At 45.5% G+C, this 12387-nt stretch overlaps 1 protein-coding gene across 2 annotated transcripts; it reads left to right on the forward strand.

Annotated features, from left to right (window-relative positions):
- Positions 1 to 346: 346 nt before the first annotated feature.
- On the forward strand, positions 347 to 7877 carry csrnp2 (cysteine-serine-rich nuclear protein 2). 2 transcript variants are annotated; one of them, XM_041945712.1, is made up of 5 exons: positions 347 to 1004; positions 2564 to 2817; positions 2912 to 3174; positions 4728 to 5024; positions 6722 to 7877. In XM_041945712.1, the coding sequence occupies exons 2-5, from the start codon at positions 2628 to 2630 to the stop codon at positions 7685 to 7687; spliced, it is 1716 nt and encodes a 571-aa protein (XP_041801646.1). In that variant the 5' UTR covers positions 347 to 1004; positions 2564 to 2627; the 3' UTR covers positions 7688 to 7877. The 2 variants fall into 2 exon arrangements, with proteins under 2 accessions (XP_041801646.1, XP_041801647.1); XM_041945713.1 differs by having other exon boundaries at positions 2615 to 2787; positions 6722 to 7874.
- The last annotated feature ends 4510 nt before the right edge of the window (positions 7878 to 12387 follow it).

Here is a 12387-nt window from a genome sequence, read left to right on the forward strand (position 1 = left end):
GCGTACCTTCCCCTGCATTCTGGCCAGATGTGGAGGCTTACTACAGACATGCACAGTCATTTGGTTGCCATGGAAACTGACAAGACAATAATCTGATGTCATATAATGTAAATCACATTGAGTCAAGATGCAGGTTTTAAGGTAAACATCATCTGTGTCATGATGTTGTAAAATTCTTCCTCTGCACAGCATGAACAAAGGAGCACAAAAAGAAAAAAAATCACTCCATTTCCCAGCATGCCCCGGCGCAGGTCATGCCTGTGATGTCACAATAAGTATATATACGACTACAGGGAAGAATCTCTTCCTCCATTGTTACATTGTAACAAACGGGGCCGGGGCGAAACGGGGGAGGAAGACGTCTTCTCGTCCCAGCATTTGCAACAAATTGACACCAACCGGTTAAAAAAAACAAGAAAGAACAAAAACATTCGCGTTCATGCGAGAAGACAGCGAAGTAGACCCAGCCCGGCTGAACCCGCCCCGGTGAGAAAAAGGGATAAACCAGCACATATGTCAGCGGATTTCTCCATCGCAGCCGTTTCAGCATCAGGAAGATAAGACACTCGGCTGTTTACGTTTTTTTTATCACGCTGCGCCGAAAATGTTGGGAAATAGATCGCGGCCGAACATATGACGCCCCCGTTTCTGCCGTGTGTCCTTTAAACAGAGAGGCATGCACCGTTTGAGTGGAACCCGCAGGTCCAGCAGACAGCCCCCTGCTCTCTCCCTGAGCCTCCGGTGTGCAGAACAATGAACGCGGAGCAGAAGTGAGCCCAAGTCAGCCTCGTCCGGTCACACCGAAGTGCTCGCAAACCGACAGCCAGGCCGGCTTCCAGACAGATCACTTCGGGTTGCAGCCTGGGTACTCTGGTTCAGGGATTTGGGGTTTTGGCACAGAAAAGGCGTCTCACTGGGCGTTAAAAGATTGATGTGCAGCTCACATTGGAAAAGGGAAACGACCTGCGAGCTGGTTGGAATAAGGGTCCCTGTTTCTGCCTCAGGTAAGAGGGTTTAGTGTTACATTAACCGGGCGGTTTGCCCTTGTGTGTGTGTGTGTGTGTGTGTGTGTGTGTGTGAGAGAGAGAGAGTGTAAAAAATGGGGAGAGCTGGCATACTAGAGAGAGAGAGAGAGAGAGAGAGAGGGCGGTTAAGTCTTTGCTTGTCATGTCCAACCTCCCCCAACAGTCTTTGCTGCATGCACACAGTTAAACAAATACATTCCCAACACTGCATGTCCCTGAAGGTAAATACACCATGAAGCCACTGTGGTGTGTGAGCATACTGTAGCCTGTGTCCACTGTCCAACTTAAAGGAACAGGATGGAGAGTCTGATTTCCATAATGAGCCACATATCACAATTCAGCCTCTGCTCTATGTGCCCTAATTCTACTGGAGCCCCCAACATCTAGACTGATCATAAAACCTCTTCCATAAAGGGGGAAATACACATTAAAACTGAACCTGTGTGCTGCCTTTTTTTTTTCTTTACTACAGCATCTCCCTCAGCACCAAACACAACCCGATCAGCCTCACACCCTCGGCTCACTCACTGCGTTTGAGACATCACGCCTCTTTTGCGACCTGGACAGAAAGTGTCCTCGTGTTGCAGTGAAATCGCCCCGGCTGCAGCAGTTGTTTCATTATTCAGTGTCCACAGGGCAGCTCCAGGAGTTGTCTCTATGTGACATCATCACTGTCAGCTTAAGGACGAACCACACATGTGGAAATATTACACATGAGTCCTATTTAAAGCTGGATTTCCCCCCTGAGAACTTTCATTTGGAGCAGCGAAGATGCAGCGTGTTGCTGTCAGCAGCGTGTGACATGTTAACCAGGCCTCGTTAGATTTTGCCTCACACAGATGTAGAGTTGCATGGTAAAATATTAATTACCTGTGGACGCACCTTATTCAAAGGGAATACAAATATAACAAGCTTAAGGTGCAGTTTTGAACACGCACGCAGTGTTTTAATGGAATATCGTCGAGAGTATTAATTTATTTGGATGGTATCTTGCAAATCTAAAACTTTGTGAGATGCAGTTTGACAGCAGACCTGCAGGGAGTAACGTAATGCAACATCAGACATATGCTCAGCTGCTGTCACTCACCTTGTTTGACCTCTCCTGCTGATGTGATTGATCGACCCCCTCCTCACTGTTTATAGCAGAACTAAGGGAGAAACAAAAAAAAGAGAGAGAGAGAGTGAGAAGCCACAGAGATCATTTGCTTCAAGGCTGTTCGCATAAACCGTGCTTGCCTAGTTGCCATGGTGACGTTTCTAGACTTGATGATTTCAAAGTAGGATTTCATGGGGTGGGGGGGGGGATGATGGAGCTGGAATACAGATGAAAGGAGACAGGACCGAACAGCTGATGTCACCTTTTTGTTTCTGTCGGGCCTCACACAGGAGCAGTTTGATCCAAATGATCCAGTTCAGTGTGCAAGTTTAGCCTTTATGGTGTTTAGCAAATACTACACACACATTATCTGCTCTGCCTCTAATTATTAATGAGGGTTTTTGCACCAAGCATCCACCTTTTCACGTGTCATGGTTCACAGTCAGTGAGTGTGTTGTCCGTGGCTCGCCGCCCGCCGCTCTGTGCCCCTCAGACACCGAGTTTCCATGGAGGCAGGTTCGTCCCTCAGCCTCAAACGACGATATGAAGAGGTGGACAACAGCTCTCCATTCTCTACACCTAAGGACTCTGACGATGACATCTCCAGCAGCGACAGCGCTGACAGCTGCGACAGCCTCAACCCCCCGTCCAGCACTGCATTCACCCGTAAGGAACAGCAGGAGACTCACGTTAAAGGCAATGCTCTGTAAAACCCACTCGAACCGTTCATTGGCACAAAAGTGGTTAATTTGCTCATGTGTAACATCCCGAATCTCTCTCCCCACTTCAGCCACGTCCATCCTCAGGCAGCACAAGCCGTCACCTGGGGGGAAACGGGTACGCTTCGACGTGGTGACGGTGTATTACTTCCCCCGGCGGCAGGGATTCACCAGCGTGCCCAGCCAGGGGGGCAGCTCCCTGGGCATGGCCCGCCACCACTCGTCCATCAGACACTACACGCTGGGCGAGTTTGCCCGGGAACAGGAGACGAGCCACCGGCACACTTTACGCCAGCACCTGCGGCAAGAGAAGCTCAATGCCCGCAAGATGAAGGTAGGCTTCGCTGTTCATCAGTGGATCTCCTCTTCCAAGGTGCCTTCTTTTGGGTCAAGTGAACAGTATGATGTCTCACAACAAGCTGTGCACCGTTGACTGATTGATATCTTAATAATGATAATATCTTTCTAATTTGAAAAGATGATGATTTCTCTGTGTGCAGTGGTAAGAAGTAACGTGTACAAAGTGCAAAGTACATTTACTCAACAACTGTACTCATGTACAATTTGTAGGTACTTGTGCTTGAGTATTTTCATGGAATGGTACTTTATGCTTCTGCTTCCAAAGGAGAAATATTGTACTTTTTACTCCACCACATTTATCTGCCATCTGAAGTTACTGGATAGTTTTCAGATTAAGATTGCACATAATCCAATTCTTTTTGTCTTGAGACCCTTAACAAACAAACAACCAAACAAACAAACAAACTAACTAACAAACTAACCAACTAACTAACTAACAGACAGAAAACTGTGTAGTTGAGGCCCATTTCAGATGAGCTGTTCACAGATCCATCAAAGAGAGATTTCTCTCACAGACTTCTCAGTGGTTTCATTTAAATATGGGACTGTTTTGAGGCTTGAAGAGACAAGTCCAAAAATGTGTGAACCGTTTTTCTTCTTCCTTCACATGAGTCACCTCACAACCTTCCAGGCGGGACCCCCAGGATGGGAAGCACTGGACTAAGCTGCCATAAAGCATATAAAGTAGTTAACACAACTCCACCTCATTCAGCTCCAGCAGTAAAGTGCTGCTTATGAACTGATACATCAGTATTAAAATGTAATACATGTGTAATAATAGACCAGTACAGATACCAAGTACTTTTTGGTTTTACTTTTACTTTTACTGGCGTATATTTATATTGTTGTATTGGTACTTTTACTTAAAAAAGTGCTTTTCCTTCATTATCCATTTGAAAGTTGTGGTATGAAATGACGAAGCTGCAGATAAAGCTGTTCTTGTCTTAACTGATTACAGCCCTGATTCCCAAAAACATGGGATGCCGTGTAAGACATTAATAAAACAGAATGTGATAATTTACTAATCCTTTTTTACATGTGCTCATTTGAAGACTGTACAAAGACAATAATCAGCTTCATTGATTTTTGTAAATATCTGCTTATTCTGAATTTGATGCAGCAACATATTTCAAACAAGTTGTGACAGGAGCAGCAAAAGACTGAGAAAGATGTGGAACGCTCCAAAAACACCTGTTTGGATCATTCCACAGGTAAACAGGTTGATTGGTAACAGGTGATAGTATCATAATTGGGTGTGAAAGGAGTATCCTGGAAAGGCTCAGTGGTTCACAGTGAGGATGGAGCGAGGTTCACCGCTTTGTGAACACATGATTGGATAAAAGAGATTAATACATGGGTTCAGGAACACTTCGTCAGTAAACACAGTTTGTTTGCAAATTACTGGATTCAGTTTGTATTTAGGTTTATATTTTGGAACCAGGGTTGTATTATGCACTTGAGCTTTAAATGAGGAATCAGTCTGTTATTGCCTTCAGCTCACGGTGCTTCACTAACTGTCGTCCACAGCTGACCAGAAACGGCACGGTGGAGTGCGCTCAGGCAGACCTGCTGACTCTGGAGGACGTATCAGACGAGGACCTGGACGTGGACGGGGTGGAGGTGGACGACTGTTTCTTCCTTCAGCCGCTGCCCACGAAGCGCCGCCGGGCCCTCCTGCGAGCCTCCGGCATCGCCCGCATAGACGCTCGGGAGAAAGCGGAGCTCAGGACCATCCGCCTGTCGCGGGAGGAATGCGGCTGCGACTGCCGCCTGTACTGCGACCCTCGCCACTGCGGCTGCAGCCAGGCGGGCATTAAGTGCCAGGTAAGGTTTGTCTGTGCATGCAGACATGAATGTGTCAGTCTTCACTGCTCAGTAAAACGTGTGCCCTGTTTACCTTATCTGAATCTGTTTTAATTTGAAGCGTGCAGTTTCTTCTGCCACAGGCTGGTTTCAGGGAAAGTCTTCAGACACTGGTACAGATAATAGAATTAATGATCAGTCCCATTTAGCTGCTTCAGTTTCAGGCTGCTGGGATTGTGAATGCTGACTCACTGTCATAGCTTATCGGGACACTCGAATCTAACGATGTTTAATGTTTTAAGTATCAGCTGGGCTTTCCCTGCGATGACAAAAAGACCTGTTCATTTCATTGTAAGCAGATATTTGATGGACTGTGGAATGATTTGATTTAATTCAGTCTCTCAGCCTGGACTGTGCATCCATGAAATAAACATGTTCAGTTATTCCAGTGAGTCTGTTACCTTTAAAAAGTGGCTGCATAGATGCATTGAGTTCCTGAGGCACTTCTGCTGATTTATTCTGCTGGCTGGCACTTGGAAATGGCCACTTTCTCTCCCTCGGCCATTTGTTGAAATCCGGTGTCTGTACTGTATTTTCCAGTATATGCACCAAATAAATTCTCTGCTGGGAAGAGAACAACCTAAAGCAACCTTTGTGCATGTGAACAGTAGATGTGAAAGATTCAACTGTTTGTTCAAATAAATCAGCCCTTTTCTTGTTAGGGATTGCATCATATTCAAAGTGTTTCCGTGAGACACTGGACTGCAGCCAGCTGTTATTTTATTGATTAATGCAGTGAAATCAGCAGAACTGATAGATCAACGCCTGACGCAGCGAATCACTCAAAAACCTTCATTTATTTGGACACCTCATTTCCCTCATTGCAGTTTCTGAAATTACAGATGATGAAAATTGTCAAAGCATGGTGGTTCGTTCAGAATTTTAAGGCGCTTTTGTCTGTTCGTGCAGATCTGTGTGCTGACAGTGAAGGATAAGGGTTCAAGCAGAATTTCAAGTTAGAATAAACAAAAGTATTAAAACATATATATTTAATGTTTGTTTAAAAAGAAAGAGAAGGCGTTAAAGTTTGCATCTCTTTAAGCACCTGCTGTTCAGAGCTGCAGCAATTGGTCGATTAATCCTGTAGGCGTTTCACATGAAATTAAAAGGCAGCTAACTGACATTTGATGGTTCAGATGTTCCAGCTTCCCAAAAATGTCAGGATTCGCACTTTTTTCTTATCTTACATTGTAAAGAATGTAATTTTTTGTGGTTTTGAACTATTGGTCAGACACGTCACTCTCTAAGAAATTGTAATGGATATTTTTCTTTACTATTTTCTGATGTTTTATTAACCAAATAGATTTGTCAGTAATGAAAATAACTGTTAGTTGCAGCTCTAACATTGTTGAGGTTGAGGAGTGTGTACCTTTATGAATGATCTGTCTCTTTTTTGGTATGTTTTCTCTCGTTAGGAGGAAGTACATCTCTGTCTCAACCTGACTTTTTACACAGTAACCAGATATTCTCTTGGTTGCCATGATTTTTTCCTTGATCTACTCACCTGGGCATGTGTGTCATCTCTCTTTGTCCTTCGCACGACAGACAAACTCTTAAATAACTTTTATAACACAAATATAAATGAGTCAGTAAATTCCTCCACCCGTTCCTGTTGAAACCATGAAACTGAAACTGAAAGGACCTCTGTTCATCCCCAGGTGGATCGAATGTCTTTCCCATGTGGCTGCTCGAGGGACGGCTGCGGCAATGTAGCGGGCCGCATCGAGTTCAACCCTCTGCGTGTCAGAACTCACTACCTGCACACCATCATGAAGCTGGACCTGGAGAAGAGGAGGATGCTGATACAAGGGGCTGGGGAGCAGTATGCTGAATCCGACCCCTTGTCCTCCCCCTCCTCCACTTGCCCCACTTCTCCAGACCTGTCCTCGGTCGCTGGCCTGGACTCTGAGCTGGAGGAGAGCGAGGTGCAGACAGTGGTGGAGGTTCAGGATCTCCTGGCGGAGCAGGACATCCTGGAGCGAGAGAACGAGACCGCTGTGTTGCACCTGCAGAGCGCGGAGGAACAGGAGAGGAGGGAGAGGGAGGAGGCGGAAGGGGAGGCGGTGCAGCAGGAGCTGGGCGCTGGGGGTCTCACTGAGCAGCCTCTATGCCTCATGCCCGCTGCCTTGGGAGGGGAGCTGCCCGAGCAGGCCGAGGTGCCAGGTGTGGAGCAGGTCCTCCTGCAGGGGCCGTTCCCCACGGGGGCCACGGTGCTCTGCATCACTGACAACCAGGAGGAGAGCCCCTCTGACCTCCTCAAAGACTCCACGTCTCTGCTCTACTATCAGCTCAGTCCCATAGAGCCAGGAGCCTTTGAGACCCTGCCCAGGGAGGAGGAGGCTGAGCAGGAGGAGCGCTCGGTGAGGGAACCAGCTTCAGGAGGAGGCGAGTGTGCGGAGAGGAAACAAGAAGGAGGAGAGGAGTCGAAGGGTGGTAAGCCTGAAGAGATCACCTGCGGGCAGAGTTTGGGCAAGTCTTTGACCAATGTGATTCTGTGCTCAGAGGAATGTGTGGAGGTGGAGGAGGGGAGGCCCTCGAGTCCCCGGCAGAGCCTCCCTGAAGAGCAGTGCCAACGGGGGTCCTGCGTGGAGGGAGAAGCAGACCCACTGCCTCCTGAAGTTTAGCTCGAGCTTCTCTGCAGATGTTTTGCACAATAGCTTCATCTAAGATGATAAAATTACACATTTCACATTTATTACCGCTATCATCGAGAACGATCACAAGCTGCGATCTTTTGTTGTGACTGTCATCCAATTATGAGGAGAGGGAGTAGTACAACACATGAGCCGAGGGGGTGGGGTGGGGGGGTGAAAGCACATACAGATCACTCCCCAGAAGTAATACGGATGCAGTTACAAGGCAACATTGTACGTAGCTCTGCTGGGGGCGATGAATGCGGCCTTAATGGAAAAACATGAAAACGCTCGTGTGTAGGCGTCATTGGTCGATGAGAAAGTACAGCGAGTAGTGCTTTGTTACACGCAGCAAACCGAAAACACAACGTGCGAACGCTGATATAAGCCTTTTGTTCGGTGATGTATTAAGCTATCAACACTAAACACGAATTGTTTAGCAGCGCGCAGGAAGCTGGCGTACTTAGATACCGACCGGCTCACGTTCCATTACAGCAAACGCGAGCTGCAGCCGAGCCAAACGAAGGCCTCTGATAGTCTCCTCCGCTGAAAATAGACCTAATAATCCTGGAAATACTTGTTTTTTGTGTACTGTATATGCATTTGCAAAGTGCAGGACAGAGCCGAGGTTGCTGCTTTTTTCTTTTCTTTTCTTTTTTTATCTGTATGCACATTGTGAACTGAGGGCAGCGAGTGTTGTGGCTCTGCTGTGATGAAGGTGAACCAACGCTGAGCAGCAGACTAGCACTGGCCTTAGCTGTTGCTCTTGCTCACCTCGGGCTGCTCGTGCAAATGCAGTCGATTTGTCCACAACGACCTAGTTTACCTGTAGTTGCAATGCCGATGATATTACTTATTATTTCTTTGAGTAATGTGTCTCTTGTGGGTTAGTTGTTTGAAGTCCTCGCGGCCTTTTTTTTTTGTTCTTTTGAGTGAAAGGAAGTGTTTTTTCTCCCGTACTGCTACACTTACATGCCATGTAGTCAGTCATGCCATGTGATGATGAAATCCCAGAACACATCCTCCTCTCTCAGCGAGTTGTACTGCGAGGAAGAGGCGGTTCTGGATCATTCCATGTGAAGAACATAGCATTTACAGAGTCAAAGAAAATAATAACAGCCTGTGCTGATGAAGGTAGTTACTACAAAATAATGATGTGATGTTACTAATTTATGAAGCAGATTGACAACCTGAATTTGTATATTTTATGGTCAATCTGTTCAGTGTGTGTGTGTGTGTGTGTGTGGGTGTGAGAGAGAAAGCTGTGTGTGCATGCACACATGTATGTACTGTATTATGAAAAGGAGGGGGAGGGGGAGCATATTAGTGAGGATACATATTTTATTCCTGAAAGGTGCTGATGTTATAGATTTACAATTCACTGATTTTTCTCCCGACCATCATGAGAAATGTGATTTCAAGGAGCTGTTTCTTGATGACTGATGGAAGAATCCAAGCATCGGGGGGCCTCTTGTAGGAAGGCAATAGCTACCGCGCTGCAAATCACTAAAGAGGCGATTCTGGAAGGAGGTGTTTTGTCGTCGAGTATGTAAATGCAATCGTATAACATTTCTGGTCTTTAAATGTCTTTTTTAAGCCGTGTCTGATTAATACTGATCTGCGTAAGTGTGCCGACTCTTCTTACACAAAATCAGTCCTTTGTTCTGTTGCCTGAAATTACAGCTGTTGCTTTTGGTAACACGGGATGTGCTGCTGTGTATGAGACGTCCGATGTCTTTCTTTGCCTTTTTTTTATTGTCTTAATATAAATCTGCTTAAGAGTTGCACCCAAGCAGTGGTTTCAAACCTAATTAAGTGATGCTTTCATCCATCAGATTTTAACAAAGCGGTCTCATGTAGTTATTGTGAGGCTGTAGATTTATCGTGGCCCTTTGTGTTCGCGTGACTTGCCTTGACATAGTGCCATCTTTGAAGTGATGATGATTACAAGCTGCCTATTGTTGAGCTTTCGTCCTTGGCTTTCTACTAATAGACTTTGGTTTGGGACCACTGCATCAAATCAACTCCACCACACTACGTGATTGTGTGTTTTCTCCGCGTGAAAGGGGTGCGTGATTGTTGAAAAGAGACTTAGACTTCATCTAAAAGCTGTGAGAACTGCTCTCATGCTAACTGTTGCCTAAAGTGGACAAAAAGGTCTTTTTATATACGAAATAAAAACAATAAAACACTCACTTTAAAAAGGATGAAGTTTTACGTGTGCTGATTTTTATCCGTTAACAAATCTTTGTTTCACATGACGACAGCATTTAAAATTACAGGTCGCACTGCTGTTGATGACCTTTTGCTGTGACCTTGATTTGGCTCGATGTGGACCATGCCGTGTATCATTTATTCACAAAAACTCCCATGATGATGATCCATGTTTGTCATTTTACTGCTATAACAGGGGAAGCATTGAATCTAATGTATTTTCCTTGATAACTGTTTTAGGAGAAAATTGCGTCAAAGCAATATTATGTGACATATATTTTGCAGTTCCTAATTTAAAAGATAATGATTCTATAATTTGTTTACTTAGTGCTCATTTGTTTGTTTTGCCATTACAGTTATTCACTGCAAACTGATGTGAATGACCCAAGAATGTGAAGCCTTTGTCCTCAATCAGACTCTGGGGGTCATGACGAGAACTGTCTGTGGGGTGCAGTGCAATCTCTGACCACTAGATGGCAGCACAAACCCAGTGCAGTCCTTGCTACATGCAGATATTAGTGTCACAAATAGGGTTCATTCACTGCAGCTGATACTGAAATCACCACTGGAGATTTTAACAACGCTGGTTATAGATCATCTTTTAGCTCATCTCAGTAAAATTACAACAGCCTCTTTCAGTCTTACTGTCCTGGCTTTGATTCCTCAGGATGATCAGTGGCAGCAGGCAACATTGTTTTCAACGTATTTTACAGCTTACAGGGGGCCTCTCGCTTTTCACCGGGTACAACAGCTTTGATTGTGGAAGCCAAAATATTTGCTCTCTTTCCTCCTCAATAGCAGGAAGTCTCTGGCTGGGGAAAGTGACACAATGTCTCCCCTCTATTCCCCACTGGCCGGAGCCAGAAGTGGCTTCTTACGAGCGGCCTTTTGCCAGCGTAACCCACACAGCTCTGAGGTCTCTGCTCTGGGATGCAGGATGCAGGCTCGCTGCTCTGACATTTACTTCCCTTCTGCTGGCTTTGCAAACCAAATACTGATAACTTTGGTACAAATAACAGTCACATCAGTGATAGTTAGAATTCCCTTAAGACGGCGGCCATATTGTTATATAAAAGGGCACTCCACTACATGTTTTCCTAACTTTGGACTTGAAGAATACACATTTATAATAGAAACCTCTATTACAAAGTGGGAGTGTGGCGTTTTAAAGATGTGGACATTTATGAGGGCCTCACAAAAAATACAATTGAGTTGCATCATGGGAAGTGTAGGATCCAGTGTTTCTTGACTCACTATAAGTCAGGATATCTTAGACTCGGTTTGGCTGCTTTGTGGAATCTAAAATCTCTGGTGCAGCCCTTTAAAAGTTTGTCTTTGCTCTTGAAGTTACCTGATTAAAATTCCCCCTCTCTGCTGTGCCAGCCACGGTGCGTTTGTGTGTGTATGCGTGCCATTATCCAGTTGGCCAACAGTTTGAGAGTGGGCCCACACACACATAAACAAACACCACAAACATGCAGAGACAAATTACCTTTGGAAACCTCGGGAACAATTGTGGCAGCAGTCCACAGCTCCGAGAGTTCTGCATCATCTGTTTAACCTTTCCGGCCTCTGGCTTTGTATTGTTTTACCTCTCCAATGGCCGGAAGAGCTGAGCCGGGCCTGATCGTTTCAGGGCTGACGATGGAGTCCATCACGAGCCTTTGGAAATATTTTAAGAAGACATCGCAAAAACACACACTTAGTGGAGAGAATGGCTCCCACGGTTATCTCAGAGCGTGCTGACAGACGTGCAGAATCACCAGCTTTATCTGGGCTTTAATTTTACTGTTGTGACTGGACAGAGCCACGGAGAGCAACTGGGCATTAGGAGTGACGTATGTGAAATGGAAAGCTGCCACACCACCTCACTCCAGTCTACCAGTCTGAAAGTGCTGCTCCAGCGCCTGGAAAGAATGCTCCCCCCTTTCCCCCTCTCCCTCTCTGTGACGCCAGCGCTATGGCATCATTCGGCCTTCACCGAAACCAATCCCTTTTAAATGGCACTATTCATAAAACTGGCTCATGGTATTTTCACTAGTCTGCCCTGCTCCTCACATGCTGGCTGAACCGAGGAGGGAAATCCAGACCCTCCGACACAAAGTTCATTTTGTGTGCTCAGGAGAGAGGATCCAAGTATCCTCCTGAAAGCAGGAAGAAGGAAACAATGAGGGCAGTAAAGGTCGACATAAAACTGTAGCTGCTCAAACTTTCTCTCTGGGCCCATCAGTGAAATATACAGCATTTCACTGACGGTGCTTAACTGCAAAAAAATTAAAAAAAATCATTCTCTTTTATAGTGTCTGGTCTCCAATATATCTACCATTGTAGATTTTATAATAGTGTAATATATGTATATATGCATACTGTAAGGATGCCTTAAAGCGGTGGTTCCCAACCTTAAAATGAGGTAATATCTACTTGTCACAAGTTATGGCCTTAGTGTGGACATTAGAGTGATTTTTATGTCTCAGTTT

This window comes from Chelmon rostratus, chromosome 10 (genome assembly GCF_017976325.1).
Source record: "Chelmon rostratus isolate fCheRos1 chromosome 10, fCheRos1.pri, whole genome shotgun sequence".
Lineage (NCBI taxonomy): Eukaryota > Metazoa > Chordata > Actinopteri > Chaetodontiformes > Chaetodontidae > Chelmon > Chelmon rostratus.

Excerpts from the sequence above, each read along its gene's own strand:
- csrnp2 (XM_041945712.1), top strand. The coding sequence starts at position 2,628 with ATGGAGGCAGGTTCGTCCCTCAGCCTCAAACGACGATATGAAGAGGTG. Across the intron at positions 2,818-2,911 it reads GCAGGAGACTCACGTTAAAG|CCACGTCCATCCTCAGGCAG; the intron begins GCAATGCTCTGT and ends TCCCCACTTCAG. Across the intron at positions 5,025-6,721 it reads AGGCGGGCATTAAGTGCCAG|GTGGATCGAATGTCTTTCCC; the intron begins GTAAGGTTTGTC and ends GTTCATCCCCAG.